The 23041-nt window shown below is 45.4% G+C and overlaps 1 protein-coding gene across 1 annotated transcript in view; it reads right to left on the bottom strand.

The window, feature by feature from the left end:
- CDADC1 (cytidine and dCMP deaminase domain containing 1) overlaps positions 1-23041 on the bottom strand; it is a 221347-nt gene that overhangs the window by 94889 nt on the left and 103417 nt on the right. Inside the window, 1 exon segment of the mRNA XM_078657341.1 lies at positions 15396-15974. Within this exon segment, the coding sequence (XP_078513467.1) occupies positions 15396-15974 (579 nt within the window).

The raw sequence follows: 23041 nt of genomic DNA, 5'->3' as shown, positions 1-23041 counted from the left end.
ACCTCAGTTCAGTGGTTGCAAGGGTGTTTCTGGTAGATTGAGAGTTTGGATGGAGGGGTCGTTGTATACTTGTACTAGGGCTGGGGAGTTGGGGTGCTTGTTGCTCTTTGTTTGTTGGGGTACTGAGTGGGGATCGCGTCCAGGGGGTGAAGCTTAGCCGGATATTCCCAGAGAGCTGCAGCAATGAGCATAGGTCCACTGGGCACACTACCCACTCACAGAAATGGCTGCCCACATGACAGATCACCTGCTTTCCTGGAACATAAGGGGGATGCATACATTAACCAAATAATGCCAGGTGTTCACTCTCTTTAGCCCCTTCTCTAATCCATACAGTTATAACAGGGGAAGATTACAATTGTGTAGTGGACCCGGAGTCGGACCATTCCCACCCGCCACTGCAGGATTCCCCTATAGCTCGGCTCCCCAGAGGTTTTTAGGGCTCGGACTCCTCCCCAGTGAAACTGGGAGGAGTTTCGAGAACTAATGTTAAAGGAGAAAAAAAAGAAGTATCTCCTAGGGCCTTGGTGAGAGGAATTCCACACATTCCTTAGCGTTTTCTGTCATCTGGTCAGTGATTCGTCTTCCCTGTGCTGTGTATGTAGTAGCCTTGAAGTGATAGGCTGTAAGTAATTTACGCGTGCCCGATGTGGCATTTTGTGTGCGAGAACGAGCACGGCAGAGTGATTAATCTTAATTACGAGCTGTCAGAGTGCCCGTGTAATGCAAGCCAGATGATGCGAACGCGTTCACAGCGGTGAGCGCGTTCAATGTTAAATGACGAGAGGCAGCAGGCGAGGCTCACAGAAGATGACTCATACATGCTCGTCCACACTGTAGTTCTTGTGTTTCCCGAAGAGTCTCATTTCCAAAGGGCGCCATTTCCTTCTTTTCCTCGCACGCTGGCTGCACTGCACTATTTTTGTCTTGTTTAAACGCTGTTAATAGTGCATCCTACTTGGTCTCACCCCAGCTGGCTTCTCGTCACGGGTGCAAATACTGTATTGATAACAATATAAGAGGTAATCAATACAGTGATTCTTAAATTCCCAAGAGGTGAATTTCAGATAATTAGCTCGCCTGTTCGTCATGGCTCTGACCTTTGGAAATAAACCTGCAACAGTCGTTGTCCTTGGTTTTCAAAAGCAAAATCACACGCGAGGCAGGGTCACTCGTAATGATTGGGGAACATCGACCACTTTTGCGGTCTGATAAGCCGGTGAAATGTTTTAATTAATTCAGTAGGGAAGTGGCTGAACACAGCTCAATAGTGCTGAATGAGTCCATTAAAAGCCACGCAGGCAAAATTTGAGCCGGTAAACATTCCCTTCTGGTGGGTTTCCGTGCTATTAGAACATTCCCATCTGAACTGCTTTGTCAGGACATCTTGAGAGCTTCTGTACTTCTACCCCCGCCCATCACAATCCCGGCGCTTTTTCAATATGCCGTCTGAATACCTGTTCCATTGATGGTCCTATAGAATTCAGATGCCAACCAATCAGCTCCTCAGAATACCTGTCCCATTGACGAAGCTCAGTAGAAATACTTCCTATCACAGGAGCGATCATGGAATAGCCACTAACTAAGGAGGGAACATCCGAGATCCTCTGAACCTACCTGTCTGGGTGGTCATCACTCGAGCTTTGCATCGCAACAGCGCTGTTGACAACTACATATTGTGCTCGACATTCTTGTGCCGGGGACTATAATAGTCACAATTTGTATGTAAGTAAATCTAAGCATCAAAGTTACAATGTCAGCTAATTCGTCTGCTAGAATTCCTATGCCAGGAAATTGCCCATCACTGTTCCTGTTCTGGCACCCTGACCCTTGGAATTTCAAGGCAAGTTATATAAGTGGCGACCCGTCTCAGCTTTGTGAGCCTACAATAGCCAGGCATGTATAGTTCCAGTTATTGGTCACCATGGAATTAAAAAGTTTGTGATTGCGTCGAAACACGATAGGCAAAGTTAGCTCTGCAGCCATCCTCACTCAGGGGGGCACGGCACCTTGTTGGAATGTCAGTGCTCAAGTTGGATGGTCATGTCTTGTTCTCGTCTGGCCACTGACAAGTGCACGTGTTTTCTTTGAGGATGGGCATGTTCTCTGTAGAGAAATGGTCAGAATGTAGAGTGGGTTCCTATCGACTCTGCAGCGCAGTGTGGTGCATTAACGCTCCGGCTCTCTGCCCGCGGCACCCTTCGCAATCCTAGTGCCTTAACACTGTTAGTGCAAAATTTTTCAGCCCCTGCATGCTGGGCTTCGATGGTATGTCAGCAACGAGAGATGATGCCATGAACCATATGGAAATTCCTTAATGGGCTTCCTGGCAATGGAATAGTGTTAAGGAGTGTCGAAGCTTTCATTCTCAAAATGGCGACTTGGTACTTCATTCACCGAAGACATTCAGTAAAAAATAGAATTTAAGGACATTGAGAGTGGAGAGAACACTGGAAATGCTACACGTTGGTAGCAGACATCCAGAACTCGCTGCAGAAACAGGCATTGCATGAAGCCAACGTCTTTGGAAACCGTGGCAGTTTTACGATGTTGTGAATTTTTTATGCTTTTCCCTTATAAATATGGGACAATGTGTCTCAGAAGCTAAACTTGGAGAGGCAGTTGCTTAATGTGCTTTTGTGCATTAAAAAACAACTGCAAAGAAAAGCTCTGTGTACAATTTCCATCTTGGCTGTTTCGATCAGGTTGGAAATGATCTTGACCTGTGGCTCATATTTACACGGGCAAAGATGCAATTAAACTGAGGAACTTCTCCAACTTGAATGTCGGAATCCAGACACTTGGCAAAAGTAGCCTGTGTAAAAAAAAAACCAAAACTTTTTCCATACCCTTAATTCTGACCCCTCCCAGTGCAGAGGAAACGCCGAAGCTGTGCTTCACAAATATTGACAAATTCAGGTTTGCCCCCACCCCTCTGCATGCATCTTAAAGTTTACGTATAGAATTTATTTAAAATAATGTAATGTTTTTTAAAGAAATACTTACATTGACTAAAAGTTATTCACATATTTTGTAATAACAATATTTGTTTTATTTATATATACTTCTTAACATGAAATAAAATATATTTATGTTTAAAAGAAGGTTTCTACGGAGAGTGTTGCCGTACAACTGTTTGTCCGTGTGAGTGCAGAGTAGTGAGGGCAGAGTAGTGAGAGCAGAGTAGTGAGAGCAGAGTAGTGAGGGCAGAGTAGTGAGGGCAGAGTAGTGAGGGCAGAGTAGTGAGGGCAGAGTAGTGAGGGCAGAGTAGTGAGGGCAGAGTAGTGAGGGCAGAGTAGGGAGGGCAGAGTAGGGAGGGCAGAGTAGGGAGGGCATACTAGGGAGTGCATACTAGGGAGTGCATACTAGGGAGTGCATACTAGGGAGTGCAGAGTAGGGAGTGCAGAGTAGGGAGTGCAGAGTAGTGAGGGCAGAGTGCAGAGTAGTGAGGGCAGAGTAGTGAGGGCAGAGTAGTGAGTAGAGTAGTGAGTAGTGAGTGCAGAGTAGTGAGTAGTGAGTGCAGAGTAGTGAGTAGTGAGTAGTGAGGAGTAGAGTAGTGAGGAGTAGAGTAGTGAGTAGTGAGTAGAGAGTAGTGAGTGCAGAGTAGTGAGTAGTGAGTAGTGAGTAGAGTAGTGAGTAGTGAGTAGAGTAGTGAGTAGAGTAGTGAGTAGAGTAGTGAGTAGAGTAGTGAGTAGAGTAGTGAGTAGTGAGTAGTGAGTAGTGAGTGCAGAGTAGTGAGTAGTGAGTGCAGAGTAGTGAGTAGTGAGTAGGGTAGTGAGTAGTGAGTAGAGTAGTTAGTACAGAGTAGTGAGTAGAGTAGTGAGTAGAGTAGTGAGTGGAGAGTAGTGAGTAGAGTAGTGAGTAGTGAGTGCAGAGTAGTGAGTAGTGAGTAGAGTAGTGAGTAGAGTAGTGAGTTGTGAGTAGAGTAGTGAGTAAAGTAGTGAGTGCAGAGTAGTGAGTAGAGTAGTGAGTAGTGAGTAGAGTAGTGAGTAAAGTAGTGAGTGCAGAGTAGTGAGTAGAGTAGTGAGTAGAAAGTAGTGAGTAGAGTAGTGAGTAGAGTAGTGAGTGGAGAGTAGTGAGTAGAGTAGTGAGTAGTGAGTGCAGAGTAGTGAGTAGTGAGTAGTGAGTAGAGAGTAGTGAGTAGTGAGTAGAGAGTAGTGAGTAGTGAGGAGTAGAGTAGTGAGTAGTGAGTGGCGAGTAGTGAGTAGTGAGTAGAGTAGTGAGTAGAGTAGTGAGTGCAGAGTAGTGAGTAGAGTAGTGAGTAGAGTAGTGAGTAAAGTAGTGAGTGCAGAGTAGTGAGTAGAGTAGTGAGTAGAAAGTAGTGAGTAGAGTAGTGAGTAGAGTAGTGAGTGGAGAGTAGAGTAGTGAGTAGTGAGTGCAGAGTAGTGAGTAGTGAGTAGTGAGTAGTGAGTAGTGAGGAGTAGAGTAGTGAGTAGTGAGTGGCGAGTAGTGAGTAGTGAGTAGAGTAGTGAGTGCAGAGTAGTGAGTAGGGAAGTGAGTAGTGAGTAGTGAGTAGTGAGGAGTAGAGTAGTGAGTAGTGAGTGGCGAGTAGTGAGTAGTGAGTAGAGAGTAGTGAGTAGAGTAGTGAGTAGTGAGTAGTGAGTGCAGAGTAGTGAGTAGTGAGTAGAGTAGTGAGTAGTGAGTAGAGTAGTGAGTAAAGTAGTAAGTGCAGAGTAGTGAGTAGTGAGTAGAGTAGTGAGTAGTGAGTAGAGTAGTGAGTAGAGTAGTGAGTAAAGTAGTGAGTACAGAGTAGTGAGTAGAGTAGTGAGTAAAGTAGTGAGTGCAGAGTAGTGAGTGCAGAGTAGTGAGTAGAGTAGTGAGTAGTGAGTAGAGTAGTGAGTAGAGTAGAGTAGTGAGTAGAGTAGTGAGTAGAGTAGTGAGTAGTGAGTAGAGTAGTGAGTAAAGTAGTGAGTGCAGAGTAGTGAGTAGAAAGTAGTGAGTAGAAAGTAGTGAGTAGAGTAGTGAGTAGAGTAGTGAGTGGAGAGTAGTGAGTAGAGTAGTGAGTAGTGAGTGCAGAGTAGTGAGTAGTGAGTAGAGAGTAGTGAGTAGTGAGGAGTAGAGTAGTGAGTAGTGAGTGGCGAGTAGTGAGTAGAGTAGTGAGTAGAGTAGTGAGTAGAGTAGTGAGTAGAGTAGTGAGTAGAGTAGTGAGTAGAGTAGTGAGTAGAGTAGTGAGTAGTGAGTAGTGAGTAGAGTAGTGAGTAGTGAGTAGAGTAGTGAGTAGAGTAGTGAGTAGAGTAGAGTAGTGAGTAAAGTAGTGAGTGCAGAGTAGTGAGTAGAGAAGTGAGTAGTGAGTAGAGAAGTGCGTAGAGTAGTGAGTAGTGAGTGCAGAGTAGTGAGTAGTGAGTAGAGTAGTGAGTAGTAAGTAGAGTAGAGTAGTGAGTAGAGTAGTGAGTAGAGTAGTGAGTAGAGTAGTGAGTAGAGTAGTGAGTAGAGTAGTGAGTAGTGAGTGCAGAGTAGTGAGTAGTGAGTGCAGAGTAGTGAGTAGTGAGTGCAGAGTAGTGAGTAGAGTAGTGAGTAGTGAGTAGAGTAGTGAGGTGAGTAGTGAGTAGTGAGTGCAGAGTAGTGAGTAGTGTAGTCAGTAGTGAGTAGAGTAGTGAGTAGAGTAGTGAGGTGAGTAGAGTAGTGAGTAAAGTAGTGAGTAGAGAAGTGAGTAGTGAGTAGAGAAGTGAGTAGTGAGTAGTGAGTAGTGAGTAGTGAGGAGTAGAGTACTGAGTAGTGAGTGGCGAGTAGTGAGTAGAGTAGTGAGTAGAGTAGTGAGTAGTGAGTGCAGAGTAGTGAGTAGTGAGTAGAGTAGTGAGTAGTGAGTAGAGTAGTGAGTAGAGTAGTGAGGTGAGTAGAGTAGTGAGTAAAGTAGTGAGTGCAGAGTAGTGAGTAGAGAAGTGAGTAGTGAGTAGTGAGTAGAGTAGTGAGTAGTGAGTGCAGAGTAGTGAGTAGTGAGTAGAGTAGTGAGTAGTGAGTAGAGTAGTGAGTAGTGAGTCGAGTAGTGAGTAGAGTAGTGAGGTGAGTAGAGTAGTGAGGTGAGTAGAGTAGTGAGTAAAGTAGTGAGTGCAGAGTAGTGAGTAGAGAAGTGAGTAGTGAGTAGTGAGTAGTGAGTAGTGAGTAGAGTAGTGAGTAGAGTAGTGAGTAGAGTGGAGAGTAGTGAGTAGTGAGTAGTGAGTAGAGTAGTGAGTAAAGTAGTGAGTGCAGAGTAGTGAGTAGAGTAGTGAGTAGTGAGTAGAGTGGTGAGTAGAGTAGTGAGTAAAGTAGTGAGTACAGAGTAGTGAGTAGAGTAGTGAGTAGAGTAGTGAGTGCAGAGTAGTGAGTAGAGTAGTGAGTAGTGAGTAGAGTAGTGAGTAGAGTAGAGTAGAGTAGTGAGTAGAGTAGTGAGTAGAGTAGTGAGTAGTGAGTAGAGTAGTGAGTAAAGTAGTGAGTGCAGAGTAGTGAGTAGAAAGTAGTGAGTAGAAAGTAGTGAGTAGAGTAGTGAGTAGAGTAGTGAGTGGAGAGTAGTGAGTAGAGTAGTGAGTAGTGAGTGCAGAGTAGTGAGTAGTGAGTAGAGAGTAGAGAGTAGTGAGTAGTGAGTAGTGAGGAGTAGAGTAGTGAGTAGTGAGTAGTGAGTAGAGTAGTGAGTAGAGTAGTGAGTAGAGTAGTGAGTAGAGTAGTGAGTAGAGTAGTGAGTAGAGTAGTGAGTAGAGTAGTGAGTAGTGAGTAGAGTAGTGAGTAGTGAGTAGAGTAGTGAGTAGAGTAGTGAGTAGAGTAGTGAGGTGAGTAGAGTAGTGAGTAAAGTAGTGAGTGCAGAGTAGTGAGTAGAGAAGTGAGTAGTGAGTAGAGAAGTGCGTAGAGTAGTGAGTAGTGAGTGCAGAGTAGTGAGTAGTGAGTAGAGTAGTGAGTAGTAAGTAGAGTAGAGTAGTGAGTAGAGTAGTGAGTAGAGTAGTGAGTAGAGTAGTGAGTAGTGAGTGCAGAGTAGTGAGTAGTGAGTGCAGAGTAGTGAGTAGTGAGTGCAGAGTAGTGAGTAGAGTAGTGAGTAGTGAGTAGAGTAGTGAGGTGAGTAGTGAGTAGTGAGTGCAGAGTAGTGAGTAGAGTAGTCAGTAGTGAGTAGAGTAGTGAGTAGAGTAGTGAGGTGAGTAGAGTAGTGAGTAAAGTAGTGAGTAGAGAAGTGAGTAGTGAGTAGAGAAGTGAGTAGTGAGTAGTGAGGAGTGAGGAGTAGAGTAGTGAGTAGTGAGTGGCGAGTAGTGAGTAGAGTAGTGAGTAGAGTAGTGAGTAGAGTAGTGAGTAGTGAGTGCAGAGTAGTGAGTAGTGAGTAGAGTAGTGAGTAGTGAGTAGAGTAGTGAGTAGAGTAGTGAGGTGAGTAGAGTAGTGAGTAAAGTAGTGAGTGCAGAGTAGTGAGTAGAGAAGTGAGTAGAGAAGTGAGTAGTGAGTAGTGAGTAGAGTAGTGAGTAGAGTAGTGAGTAGTGAGTGCAGAGTAGTGAGTAGTGAGTAGTGAGTAGAGTAGTGAGTAGTGAGTCGAGTAGTGAGTAGAGTAGTGAGGTGAGTAGAGTAGTGAGGTGAGTAGAGTAGTGAGTAAAGTAGTGAGTGCAGAGTAGTGAGTAGAGAAGTGAGTAGTGAGTAGTGAGTAGTGAGTAGAGTAGTGAGTAGAGTAGTGAGTAGTGAGTAGAGTGGAGAGTAGTGAGTAGTGAGCAGAGTAGTGAGTAGTGAGCAGAGTAGTGAGTAGAGTAGTGAGTAGAGTAGTGAGTAGTGAGCAGAGTAGTGAGTAGTGGGTGCAGAGTAGTGAGTAGAGTAGTGAGTAGAGTAGTGAGTAGTGAGTAGAGTAGTGAGTAGTGAGTGCAGAGTAGTGAGTAGTGAGTAGAGTAGTGAGTAGAGTAGTGAGTGCAGAGTAGTGAGTAGAGTAGTGAGTAGTGAGTGCAGAGTAGTGAGTAGAGTAGTGAGTAGAGTAGTGAGTAGTGAGTGCAGAGTAGTGAGTAGAGTAGTGAGTAGTGAGTAGAGTAGTGAGTAGAGTAGTGAGTAGAGTAGTGAGTAGTGAGTGCAGAGTAGTGAGTAGAGTAGTGAGTAGGACATCACAGGCAGCAGCTGTGCAAGCTTCTTACACTCACAAGGAGACCACAGGCAGCTGAGGTGCAATCTTCTCCCACTCACAAGAACGACATCACAGGCAGCAGCAGTGCAAGCTTCTTACACTCACAAGGAGACCACAGGCAGCAGAGGTGCAAGCTTCTCACACTCACAAGAAGGACATCACAGGCAGTAACGGTGCAATATTCTCACACTCACAAGGAGATCACTGGCAGTACACACCACATGAACACACTCCATAACACATAGCAACAATACATTGGCATTTACAATGCCATTAGCTCAAACTCAAATAAATCCGAGCCCGATTGCATTTCTAATGCTTGTTGATATTGGTAGGAGCAGCCGGGGCTGACAGATATGTTTGGGAGCATGCATCCACTTGCAAAAGACTATGTCTTCTTTTTGGATCTGCACAAACCCCATGTGCAACTCAACATGTTTCTCTGCACTCCAGATTTGTACATGGGCCGGTGGAGGACACCGAGTACCTTGTCAAGGCCATATTGGACCATAACCTGGTCCTTCTGCATCTGAGATGGAAATGACTCAGGCCTTGCATACTGATGTATTTTAACAACAATAGCTCAACCAGATTCAGTAAAAGGGACACATTGAGAACCAAAGTTGATGGTGCGCCATGAGTCGCGCACCACCAACTTTGCTTCTCAAGCCTAACAATCATCACTCACTGATCAAGGAAGAGCCATTGACTTTGTACATATTGTGTTTTTTTCACACTGTCACCTTGCGTCCATTGCTGTATACACCGACTTGTCACTCGCACCATCACTCTTTGCTTCACTATCACTAGTGCACAAAGCCCCCTTGGGTTGCCTCCGCATTTTGTGCTTGCAGTGCTGTTCCAACGGTCTTGTATGAAATGTTTTTTCCAAATATATGCTGCTATATGCACTTTCTAAAAACTGAAATTTATAGTCTCTCTCCCCCTTTTTCCTGTGTTCTCATAATGTCTTGTACATATATTTTTATTTGTCCCTTTTACTGAATCCGGTTGAGATATTGTTGATAAAATACATATACACCCAGATCTCAACAAGGTCTATGGGTTATACTCCTGTCGCCTTTCCCTATATTGCATACTGACGTGGCATCGGAAGCATGAGTTCTTTGAGGACCCCATTGGTACCACATTAGGCAATACTTTGAGGATAACACTAACACTGCCTCTTCTCTCCTGATTGAATGGGACACATTTAAAGCTGAGTTGCAGGGAATCTTGAGTTGATCGGAGTGTAACACACCTTGCTCTCGGAAGTCACCATGGTGGAAGAAGAACTTGAAGCAGCACCGGCTTGGCCACCCACAGCTGCAACAACCCCTACTTGGAGCTAAGAAGGAGGTGGCTAAACAGGTAGGAAAATTGTGCTGCTTAGACTTTAAGACATACATGACCAAGGCCAATGGTGATCAGGACCAAACTGGCACATTATTAGCATGGCTTGCCAATCTGATGAAGTGGAGTTCGGTAATAGTGGAGATAACCATGGAACAATGGAATCAAGTCTATGGGTCGAATCAAAGATTATGCGACTACTACTCCACCCTATATACACAAGCACTTTTGCACACCCCGAAAATGCAGTAAGGGAGAATCTGGCACTTTTGCCTTTTCCACCGTTAACTAATAAGGAGGCTAAAGTAGTGGAAGGGGATATCACAGAACTGGAGATACAGGCAGCAGTTAGGGCCCTTGCAAGAGGTAAAACCCCTGGGACAGACGGTTTCCCGGCAGAGCTATACTCCACTTATATCGACGACTTAGCCTCGAGATTGGTACCCTGATATAAGGCGAGCAAAGATTTGGGCTCCTTACCGGCCTCCATTAGGGAGGCGCTTGTAGTGCCACTCCTGAAACTTGGGCGATCGCCGTGCGAGGTTAGAGCATATTGACCGTTATCAATTCTACATATCGATTACAAATTCCTTAGTTGCATAGTAGCCTCCAGACTCCTCCCCTATATGGCGTGCCTGATCCACCTGGACCAAACGGGATTCATCCAAGGGTGCGGCACTGCGCTCCAAGTTTATGAAGTGTACACCTCGAGAGGAGATTGAGTATTCCGGAGACAAAACCAGTCGAGGAACCTACAGTGTGGCCCTGAGACACAAGACTGTTGTGACTAAATATCAAGGTGCAGTCATTAAGAGCAGATTAAAGCGTAGTTTCTTTCTGCAAAGATCCAGAGTGGTGGCCACCGGCTCAGGCGTGGGGTCTCCTCTCGGTGAAATAAGGAGGAACCCAAGGTGTTTTAAGTTAGTCTCAATCCTGCCTTGCCCAGTAGTTTTTATCGAAGAACATCCTCCTTCCTTAAAGTCTTCGAGGAGGTTGAGTTCCCTACCAGGGTGGGAAGAGGATGAAGATGATGAAGCATGACGTAGGGCCAGATTCACAAAAGTAATCTGAGACAAAATCCTAACTTTACGACTTTCGGAATTCAGAAACGGCATTTAGGAGTAGTAAAGTTTTCTTAACTTTACTACTCCTAAATGCCCTTTCTGAATTCTGAAAGTCGTAAAGTTAGGATTTTGTCTCAGATTACATTGTGAATCTGGCCCACTATCATGTGTTTAAGGTTTCCACTTCCATAAAGGATGACTTTGCTCACAAGCTTGACAGAAGTCTTGTGACGTGCAAACTCTGGACTCTCCATTATATCTGTAGGATTGGAAACAATCTAACTTCTATCTCTCTTTTCTCGTTCCTTGTGCAGTCGTACTCATTTTTGTGATTACATCTCCTCCAAGAGACTCACCTCCAAGGGAACACCTATTGTGCATTAGACAGATGGGGATGCAAAATGGCATCCAAAACTGGTTACACCAAGAGCTCTAGAGGGGTGGGTACCCTTCTGTGTAAATATTTGCCAATTACCTTACAGAACACGTGCCCGACACACATAGGAGTATGTTGCACTTTCTGTACAGTGGGAGGGCAGAACACTCAACATTATCTCAGTATATGTCTCCCCGTGACTCCATGATGCTGCGTTCTCTGACCTCCGTATCCCTGATGGGGAATTAGTAATACGCTGAGATTTTAATACTACCGTTTGTGATACCAAGGTCTGCTGGCCTTCCAGCCAGACTGGGTCTTACCATCGTTCACTGGCAAACTTCTTGAGAGCCCTGGGTCTTGTCGACACAAGGTGAGCCTACAATCCCTTAGCACAACACTACACATTTCGCTAGGTGGTTCATGGTAGCCTCTTGCACATAGACTACATTCTCACCCTGTCTCACCAACTCCCTCACTGCAGAGAGGTTCATCATCAAGCCAGAGGTATTTCTGATAACTCGCCAGTTTGGCCAGTTTATGGGCTGCCTGGCTGACGTGAACATTGGCGAATTGTACTTAGTCCCTGGTACCTAAAGGTGTACTGCATTCACGCAGGCCTCCATGCAGCCACTGAGAAATACTTTGATGAAAATGTGGGCTCAGTAGACTCGGCGCAGACCCTCAGGGAGGCAAAGAAAGCAGTCATAGGGGGTCAGGGTCTTTCGCTGATAGCAGGACATAAAAAGGAAAACAAAGGGCACACCTAGAGACGCTTGAAAGGGAGATCCAAGAGATAGAATCTCAGACACAGAATAAGGGGACTTACACCACAACTTAACCCTTAAACAGAAGACACTGCAATGGAGGCTGCTAGAGACCACCACTGAGCAACTACGCATCGCTTTTATGAGGTGGGTGATAGGGGCGTGAGGCATACTGCCTGGCATGACAGAAGGGAGCGGACGAACCGGTGGTGATGGAAATACTGAGTAACAATGGGGAGTGGGTGAGAGACAGATAGGGCGTGGCTAATGCCCTTGCGACCTTCTATACCCACCTATACTCCTGGCACTAACTGTCACAGCTGAGGAGTCTTGCAAATTGCTGTCAGACATTCAACTTCTGAGTCTGTTGCAAATGGACAGGGCACTCCTGGAACAGGAACTCACGGAAGATGCAGTATCGCAAACAATCCGGCCTAAAATTCCGGCAATAGTGTGGGCCCCAATGGCCTCCCAATTGAGCTCTACAAGCTTAGTCTATAAGGTCGATGCGAATGTTAGTCGAAAGCAGCAAATCAGGCGTTTTGCCCATAGACCAGAGGTTGGATAATCTAGTGGTCTTATATAAAGAGGGTAAGTCGCCGGAAGTCTTTGCCTCATACTGGCCTACCTCGCTGTTAAATGCGGAAGTCAAAATTCAAGCAAAACTATTAGCTTCTCGTCTGTGTAATCCACTCATTGATCCATTCAGATAAATCAGGCTTCATGCCAGGGTGAAACACCTCACAATTTACGGACCCTTCATAGAGTCCTCGGCCGCGCAGCTGGAATTCGGGACGCCCTTGTACTCTGGTTTGATGCATGAATGGCATCCAACACGGTTGAGTGGTCCTTCATGTTTGAGGATCTGACCAAGCTGGGCTTCATGACATGGATGTGGCTCAAATATGCTGATCCCCTGGCTCACGTGACTTAAACAGTAGCACATCCTCTGTGTTCTGGCTCCAGAGTGGCACAAGACAGGGATGCCAGCTCTTACCCCTGATCTTTGCCCTGGTCTTGGAGCCGTTGGCAGCTTGGATTAGGAGTGAACCCCTGACTGGAAGGACAGGATCTCCCTTTAGGCAGACGACATTCTATTCTACGTTGCAGAACTGGTATTTACAATAAACAGAATAATGCACATACTCGCTCAGTTCCAGCAATACTGTGGCTACACCAACTGGAACAAATCCCTGATTTACTTCCTTCACGGGCATGCACCGCAGCTGCCCAGTGGTTGTACTGCTTGTATTGCTACTTGGGAATCTACATTACATGGGACCCAGGTGACTTCTACACTCAAAATCTAGAGCCGCCCCCAGTACGGCTGCAGAGGGATGTCCAGCTCTGGAAAGCCCTGCCTCTGTCACTTCTTGGGATTGCAGCCTTATTTAAAATGATGGGTCTACCCAGTTTCCTATACGCGCTTTAGAACATACCCTACCAGGTACCGGCATCCTACTTCCAGGCGATCGAAAGGGAAACCTGTACATTACTCTGGGATGAGGCCCCTGAGCAAATAGCCATTAAAAAGCTGACGAGGAGCTGGTATGATGGAAGAATTGCCTTGCCCGACAGAAATATTATTGGGCGGCGCAGCTTATCACCATAAATCACTGGGTCCATCTCCCTGAAGAGAAGCCTGTATATCGGATGGATAGGAAGGTTATGCAACGCAGGGCCATTTATGGAGCAATGCGCACCACATCCTTCCAGAACCCCACTGCAGTCACAGTTAGCCTCAGGCACATAACACTGAATGCTTTAGGCTGGCGAGGCAAGATCACACAAGCCACTCCCCTGTGGGATACTGCAAAGCTGGGTGTTCTGGGCACGCAGAAAGGATTTAACAAATGGGACCTTTTTGGCATTTCCCGGTTGGGAGACCTGTGAACACAGAGGAGTGATCCCGTTCGCAGACTTACAAGATGAGCATCAACTTGCACCAACTGAAACCTATCAATACTTGCAGGTAGGGCAACCATTGCAGAAGGCACTACGGAAGGGGGAGGACTCCCCGAATCATCATTGTTCAAGGATAGATTAGATGATCAAATGACCAAAAAAGCAATTCCCCTTACTTACCGTAAACTGATTATTAACTCACCTGACACCTTAGCTAGGCTGGGGGAACATTGGGAGCAAGACCTTGAAGGCCTGGAGGTTGACGAGTGACCTGATGTAATTCATCCCCCTGGGAGGTAGTAATAAGGTCTAGGTTCTGCCTCGTACAGCTAAAAACCTACACAGATGCTACTATAAATGCACTTCCATGATGAAGATGAGGAGGGCAACAACTGCACTATGCCTCTGGAACTGCAGTCAAGTAGGCACATTTTTCCACATGATATGGAGCTGCCCGGTTATCCAAAACTATTGTGGGTCAGTGGTTGCCTGTCTCAACTTGTGGGAGTAGCGTTGAGGCCTCTGTGGTGACCTCACTCGTATGGACCAGATCTGGATGACATTGGGGCTGATGGTAGCCAAATGCAATATTTTGTGGGTGTGGAAGGCGGAACTAGCACCGCAACTGAGTGAATGGAGAGAGCGATTTATGAAAGCAAAGGTCGTCCAAAAAAATGGGCCGAAATATGGGGGAAATGGAATGATCATCGGAGTAAACTGTGTGTCCCTATTGAAAGTGCTGGTTTTAATGCTTTATGTCTTGAGTGCCCAAGCCTTAATGCTGACCAGTGAATTTTTTGGGGTGGGTGAGGGCGCGAAGAGTTGTAGAGGTTGACGGGGGATCGAATTTATATGGCTGTGACTTGGTGCTTCATTGTGTGATGGTTACTGTCACTGTTATCGTGTTTGCTTTACTTGCAATAAAAAGATATTTTTAAAAAAAAGATATGGTTTCAATTTGGATTTTTTTTTTATTACGGCCTACCTACAACATTCTATTGGGAAGTACTTCTAAGGATTCCCTCCACTAACCAGACTTATCTGACCTTGAGAGGCACGGTAGAACAGGCTGCTACATGTCTCTCTTGCAGATGGTCGGGCCCTCCAAGCACGTGGGGCTGCAGGTGGATGGCGGCCAAGCAGGACACCATTCATTGCCTAGCTTAAACCTGAGCTCAATGTCCTGGGGAATGGCAGCAAGGATGTGTGCCAGGTGCCCTGGGAAGGTTTCATGAGCCATGTCCATGTAGGTGGAGGAAGGGGCATTGACGATCAATAGAATGGGGGGCTACCACAACGCTGACAAAAAGATGTGAGGAATTCAGTTATATAGGTGGAGGAGCTAGAGAGAGTACTCGGAAGAGGTCTATCTATTGGAAAAACAAAGGCTAAACCACACCAGGAGACCAACAATGAACCTGGGGGAAAAGTCCATCGAGACAGAAGAGGCCAAGCCCATTGTTGGATTAAATAAGCCACACAGTTCAAGAAATCAGAGAGAAGCACCAGGACCAGGAGGAGTCATTTTGATGTCCCCCATTCTCTCTTCTCAGGTCTTGTTGGATTAGTCTTGAGGATATACAGGAGGGCAAATTAAACCACAGCGGTCTTCCTGTTAAACACTTGCCATAATTTGTTTTTAACTTATTATTGTAAATTCTGAGAATGCTATGAATATATACTCCCCAAATGCATGTGTATATGGCAATTCATATACTCTCAGAACAACCGCTCTCGTGCAAACACTTGATTACTGACTGGAACGAAAGGATAATGTAGGCGTTTCAAATTACACCACTTTCCTAATTACTCTCAAGAGTGATAGGATGCATGAAAAAACGCAATATTTTTCAAACAATCCCACTATTTTGCTAACTCACCAGTTCGGTACGCCAGGAGCCTGGCTTGTATCATACAGTGCCTTGTAATTTCTTGGGACAAGCGTGGACTGTGCATGTCTTTATGTTGCTGCGATTCACAAGAGTGAAATCCAAAATCTTGCCTGTTGGGTACACTGGAAGCCACAGTACTCAAAAGAATGATAAGTTCTTTCATATTGTGCCGGAGATTGTTAAAATATGGATCTTCACACAGGTTTTCCAAACCAATGGTCATCAGTATCTGCTTGTGGTGCTCTTCATTTGAAATCAAAAACAAAGTTTCAAACTCCTTCATTTTTTCTTGCCTCCACTTTGAAAAAGTGTCAGCCGTGAATCCAGACATTGTTTTTTCAATTATTTGAATAAAATCACACTTCATGGAGGTTTCCTCGACAAATTGTACCATGCAACATGTCAGGGGCTGTAACAGAACACACACATGTGCCCGGCTGTTTGACTTTAGTCTTTCCACTGCTTTTGCATCAAGCTTTGCATCCTCTGTGCTATTGTTACAGGCCAGTTCATTATGCAAGCTTATTTCAGGATCTGCAGGCCAATAGGAAATCCTGTTCACGCCAGCTGAAATAGAGCACAATGGTCAGTCAAAGGTCGAGCATGAGAAAAATCACCTGGTGAAGAATTACGTTTTGAAATCATCCAAAGTCAGATTTCTGCACTAAGAAAAATGGGGACAGCAGTGTGGGTGAATGTACCTTTGGAGAGTGTGAAGCACTCACCAGCACATTTACACAAAATCACTAAAACTACATGAAAAGCTAGAGAGATACCGGATAGTTCAAATGAGCAACAATTAAAACAGGCATTAACCACGTCGTACATTAGTGGAACCAGAGCTGGTATTCGAGGGAGGTAAACCCACTGGAGTTGTCCCAGAAAGAAAGGGTCCTTAACTCTGGTCTGAATATGTACCATGTGGCCTATTGCCACAAGTAATTAGAATGGTTGCAAGCAGGTGTAACGAAGCACACGTGTTGGAGTGGGGTGGGGGTTTGTACTGCAAGTGAATATTTCTGCGAGTATAAATGATATTTCTGAAGCAAATGCATATAAGAACAAGTTACTTAACTTCGCTAGCGCCTTATCTGGTAGCGATTCTATCTAGCTGTAGGTTTCTTACCTTAGAATATCCACAGGCATCAGACTGGATCCAGAAGATTTTCAAGCATCACCTCTGCATGCGAATAGGTGGCATTGTTTGGCTCCAAGTCAGCAGTGTCACAAATGCTGTGCGCTGTACCTATATGAGCACCACCACTCCACACTGACATCAGTTACTTTTCAGACTTTTCACGTCAGGAGCATGGAGCCACGATGAAAAATGACTAGTGGTGTTCTAAGACAAAGGTTCAGAAAAGGGTGTCCTCTACACCTTATCCGGTTTGCAGAGCGGGAAGGATGGGAGAGTCGGTAAGGAATCTGTGGCTAAATAGACTTTCTACCAGATAAGGCGTTACTGAACATAAGTATCTTGTTAATCCGACAGAAACTTCTTGCTGCAGATTCCTTACCTTAGAAATGATACCCAATCAATACCTTCTCGGAGGGGAGTCTGAGAACACGATTAGACCAAAAAGTCCTGCAAGTGAGAACAAGGTTGAGGTCCCACTGAGCAGGGCCGGCTCTAGGCTCACGGAGGCCCTGAGCAGGGAGTGTAGGTAGGGGGTCCGAGGCCGCCAAATCCCTGCCAGGGGCCGCCACGCAAATATGTATCTAAGGATATATATTGGCGTGGCGGCCCCTGGGGTTTGGCGGCCCTGTGCAGGTGCACAGCTTGCACATGCCTTAGGCCGGCCCTGCACTGAGGCATGCTAAATGGCGTGGAGGGAAACGTGCTGCAGACCTTTAAGGAATCTGGCTACAAGAGGGGATTTGGAAAGAGAAGGTTGGTCGAGCAACCACAGGAATGCAAAGATTGCAGAAAGAAATCCTTTAACCTTGCCAATAGTAGCGCCCTGCTGTGCCAAAGATAGATCAAACGAAAGAACCTTCTGTAAAGGAGCAGAAAGAGATGCACATCATGACACAAACTTATCCCAACGGCAGTGATATAACGACTTGGTGGAGGAACGCCTGGATGCCAGAATACCCAGCCCTGCCAAGCGCTGTTGTATCTCGTGCTTGGATAACGCATTTGCGGTAATTTTCCGGCATTACCACAATGCCTGAGATTGTTACACAAAAGAAAGGTGTCCTAAAGTGCAATAAACCAGTGTAGTTCCAGTTTCTCGCTTTGCTTGGACGGTCGCATAAAAGTTGAGCTCGTTTTTTGAAGGCCTCAAGATGGCGCTAGTGTACAACGTAAGGAATTGGAATCTCAATATATTATGGCGTGGAAATATCCTGCTATCACAGAAACTCATATGCAAGCCAAATGAACTTCAGAGATTTGAAGACCGAAAACACAAAACCATACACCCACCAAATTAATGTAAAAAATCACCCCCTACTCAAACCATTGTATCAAACATATGTGGATGTCCAGATGCAAACCAAAGCTTCTAAATACATGCCAAAAACTGGGTCAGTCTAATCTGCAGTAAAAGAGAGGCATAATTGGAGAACTGTAGAGGGAGAAGCTCCCCACTGGGGCAACTCTCACATCCAATAGTCAGCCTCGGATCCCACGTGGCAGAGAGCCTGGACAGACTGTCAACTGATCATGATCTGATGATGCCATTAATTTGATTGGTTGCCAGCCAGGGAGGTGTAGGATGGCTAAGGCAGGGAATCTCTATTTAGTTTATTGTTTCCCTGCCGCTCCGCCCGGCAACAGGTGTCGGACCTAGGCTGTGCCATTCTACTACTAAGTGAAGGTAGCATTATACTGTTAGCGCGAAAGTGACACTGATAGTAGTTGAAAGTCACTCATAATTGCATTGAAATTATGAAAATGTCACACATACGCAATCTGAAACCTTGGCAGTTATGACTACCATCACTGACTTCAGCCACAAGTTTGAAAGATGTCAACTGTCGCTGCTCAGTCTCCACACATGCAGGTGAAAGGTGCACAGGTTCAGGTGCAGATCTTACCCTGTTGCTGTGACAGAAGATCCTCCCAAAGAGGCAGCCTGACTGAAGGACTGATGCTCATGCTCAACAGCTCAGGATGTCAGACTCTCCGTGTCCAATCTGGAGCCATAAGAATGACTTTGGCTTAGTTGTTCCTGATCTTCTACAAAACTCTGGACAGGATAGTATTGGTGGAAAGTCCTACAGGAGGCCGTAGCTCCACTCAAGACAAAATGCGTCTCTGAGCCAGTCGCCCTGGAAACTCAAGAGTGCAAAACTACTGACATTGAGTGTTCTGGCGGTGGCGTACAGATCTAACCAAGGCTCTCCGCACTGCAGAAAGAGACTATGCACCACCTCCGGATGGAGATGCCATTTGTGATCTGCTAGGTATCTTTGGCTGACTTTGTCCGATCTGTTGTTCAGAGATCCCGCCAGATCCCTAGCCACCCGGGAAATGCACTGACGTTCCATGTCCATACGTGCAGGGTCTCCTGACCCCACCCCGCCTTGTTTGTTGCAGTACCACATGGCAGTGGTGTTGTCCGTGAACGCCTGCACAAGCCTTCTCTTGATCGAAGAAAGAAAGGCTGAAATGCAACAGGTTAATGTGGAGCTTGGACTCCGCTGGAGTTCAGAGTCCTCTGACCTCCACCTCTCCCAGATGGCCGCCTCAGCCCAGCAGTGGCGCATTTGTCACTACAGTTAGATCAGGTTGAGGAAGGGAGAGGGGTCTGCTACTGGCCCAACTGCAGTTCGTTAGCCACCACTGCAGGCCTTTTGCAGTTACTTCGGAGTTCTGGACCATGTCGGAGAGATTCCTCTGATGTTGCACCCACTGGCCCTTCAGGTTCGACTGCAGAGCCCATATATGCCAGCGGGCATGTGTCACCAGCGGGATGCGCGAGGCCCAACAGCCAGAGAGTTATAAACACCACAGTCCAGGCTAGAGGCTGAAACATCAGAATCCAAGCATGAATATCCTGGACTCACCGCTCAGGAGGATAGGCCCAAAATTGCACCAAGACCAGAACAGCTCAGAGGAAAGGGAGCATCTAAGAGGGAGTCATGTGAGACTTTAGCATGTTGAAAGTGAACCCCAGTGAGTGCAGGAGGTTCACTGTAATCTGAAAGTGGGTGACGACTGCCTGGGGCAAACCCACTTTCAACAGACAGTCATTTTAGGGGAAGACTGAAATCCTGATCCCTGCAGATGAGCTGTGATCACTGCCATCCCCTTGATAAACACTCAAGGGGCACTGGGAAGGCCGGGGTAGCACAGTGAACTGAAAGTGCTCTTGGCCTACCATGAACCGCGGATTGGTGTCACTACAACGCGGTTTTTTACAACGCATTCCGTTACATCAGAATTTTTACAACGCAGGATCCATTACATCGGATGCCATTACAACGCATGGCATTACATAGCAGATGCTATTACAACGCATGGCATTACATCGTAAGTATAGGTAAGTATACCTTTTTAAAAAAAATGTAATTAAGTTAATTTAATTAATTTAATTTAATTAATTTAATTAAAATACATTTTAAAATAGTAATTAATTTAATTTAATAGATTTAAATCTATTTATTTAATTTAATTTTAATAAAAATTGTAATTAATTTTAATTAATTAATATAATGAAATTAATTTAATTTAAATATTTTTAAAATTGTAATTAAATTAAATTAATTAAAATAATTTATTTAATTTAATTAATTTAATTAAAAAATGTAATTAATATAATATAATTAATTTAATTTAATAAATATATTTTAATTAATTTATAAATGGTAAATATAATTTAATTAGCCCTAAGCACAAACCCAACCCTGAACCCTAAAACACCCCTGTACCCCAAAACCCAAACCCAACCCTAAAACCTAAAAATACCCCTGTACCCCAAAACCCAAACCCTGCCCTGAAACCTAAAAACACCCCTGTACCCCAAAACCCAAACCCTGAAACCTAAAAACACCCCTGTACCCCAAAACCCAAACCCTGCCCTGAAACCTAAAAACACCCCTGTACCCCAAAACCCAAACCCTGAAACCTAAAAACACCCCTGTACCCCAAAACCCAAACCCTGCCCTAAAACCTAAAAACACCCCTGTACCCCAAAACCCAAACCCTGCCCTAAAACCTAAAAACACCCCTGTACCCCAAAACCCAAACCCTGCCCTGAAACCTAAAAACACCCCTTTACCCCAAACCCTACCCTGAAACCTAAAAACACCCCTGTACCCCAAAACCCAAACCCTACCCTGAAACCTAAAAACACCCCTGTACCCCAAAACCCAAACCCTACCCTGAAACCTAAAAACACCCCTGTACCCCAAAACCCGAACCCTACCCTGAAACCTAAAAACACCCCTGTACCCCAAAACCCGAACCCTACCCTGAAACCTAAAAACACCCCTGTACACCTGTACTTATTTTAAAAATTACTTTAATTAATATAATAAATAATAAATTAATAATATTAAAAAACATAAATAAATATATTTAATTATAATTAATATTAATAAAATTAAAAAAAATTAAATACTTACCTATACTTACGATGTAATGCCATGCGTTGTAATAGCATCTGCTATGTAATGCCATGCGTTGTAATGGCATCCGATGTAATGGATCCTGCGTTGTAAAAGACTCCCGTTGTAAAAGTTGCGATGTAACGGTGCATCACCATGAACCGCTGATAGCATCTGTGTGTTGGTAGGATGGGGCTGTAGAAATATGCGTACTGCAAGTCCAAAGCCACCATTTAATCTCCCGGGTCTAGGACAGACAAAACATGGATTAGAATGAGTATTTGAATTTCTCCTTTTTCAAGAAGAGGCTGAAAAGATGCAGATCCAGGATAGGACTAAGTCCACCGTCCTTCTTTGGCAATAGAAAGTAGTGGGAATAACAACGACAAACTACTTCTGATGCAGGCCCCCTCTCTATGGTTCCCTTGGTCAAGAGAACCTGCACTTCTTGACAGAGCAAGGATAGATGGCCCTCCGTCAGCCGATCGTTAGTGGGTGTATCACAAAGGGGAGGGAGTATCCCCTTACGACTATCTGGAGTACCCATCAGTGTGATGTAACTGACCATTAGTGAGGGAAGAGATGGTGTGCCCTGCCTCCCACTAGAGGTCCATGATGGTCTGAGGGCAGACTAAAGAGGTTTGGAGGCATCGGTTGCCATGGGGGAGTAATCCTATTTATCAAAAGAGGGGGACTATAGGAGCTATTCAAAAGGTCCGGTGACCCGTGCTCCCGAAGTTGAACTTATACCAAAAGTGAGTCACCGTTCCGAAGTAGAGAGAGAAAAAAAGGAGGGAAGTAAGAGGTACACTCGTCGTGTGCTACTCTAAATGTGGGGGTCAGTGTGTCCTCATCTTGATGCCCTCACACACCCCGAAGGATGTCATCCTTCATCATTGGGTTTTTGCTCCTCGTTGGGCCGGCACTGCAATGCCCTATGGATCCCCCGAAAGGTCTCTTTTTCGGAGATCTTTTGATGAAGCCATATGGATGTCTGGGTGTAAGTGGCTGTGAAGCCCTAGAAGGTGCATTAAAAATGGCTGGATAGAGAGTGAAGAATTTTTATTAAAGTGATCCCTCTGCCATTATTAAAACAAAGTGTATGGTGCTGCCTTAAGGGGTATTATGTCCCTTGGTAGCTGGGTACCTACATGTCACTAGTGGGCATATGTTCTGGTCAATATGTTTCGCGCTTTAATGATCTCAGGATGCTTCGTCAGGACCGAGTGAGAAAGTTGTATCTACAGTGGCCCTAAAAGTTTGGTGCCCCCGGATAAATGAAGGGAGTAGAACTTCTGAAACGACAAGAGTCAAGAAACACATATACATATTACCATTAGGGTATCTATACCAATGGAAGTTTTGCTAAGGTCTGGGTTCTCCATTGGTGGGCCAGGTGCTTAGCCATGAGGTAGTAGACTGACCGAGCCTCCTGTCCCATGTTGTCTATGGGACCCAAGCCCTCAGCCACAAAAGGGCTGGGAAGCCTGCTGCCGCAGTGGCTGGGATGGTATGGGCGCAGTTAGAGACCACTTTCATGGCCACGAAAGGGGCAGAAGGTGGATTTGGGTTTACAAGGCACCATAAACAAGTAAAAGGAACTGGTGTAACACTGCAGTTCCTGAAGCAATCCAGCACCGAACCAGCCTGTTCTCCAAAAAGGCGAAAGCCATGTCTGGGAGGGAAGCCTGGACGTCCCCTGAAAAGTCAGATGTTTTCAGTCATGCATGACGATGCAAGGCCACAGATGATGAAATTTCTCTGCCCAGCGAGTCTGTCATGTGAAGTACACATTGGATGGTGAACTTAGCAGTATCGCTGCCATTGGCAACAGCCTGAGTATGGCCCAAGGCTCCTCCAATAGACCATAGGCAGCACTTGCGCAACCAAATCCCATATGGCCCAATAGGCATGCAGTGTTTACCAACCTGTACTGCCAGGCTGGTGGAAGAGAACATTCTCTTACCGAAGATGTCCAGCCTCTTGGATTCCCTATCCGGTGGAGTGGTATGGAACTTGCCAGGATGGATACAGCATGTGGTGGCATGGACCACCAAGCTCTCCGGGGTGGGGTGCTG

Source organism: Lissotriton helveticus, chromosome 8 (genome assembly GCF_964261635.1).
Source record: "Lissotriton helveticus chromosome 8, aLisHel1.1, whole genome shotgun sequence".
Classification (NCBI taxonomy): domain Eukaryota; kingdom Metazoa; phylum Chordata; class Amphibia; order Caudata; family Salamandridae; genus Lissotriton; species Lissotriton helveticus.
This window is presented reverse-complemented; position numbering and strand designations above follow the sequence as displayed.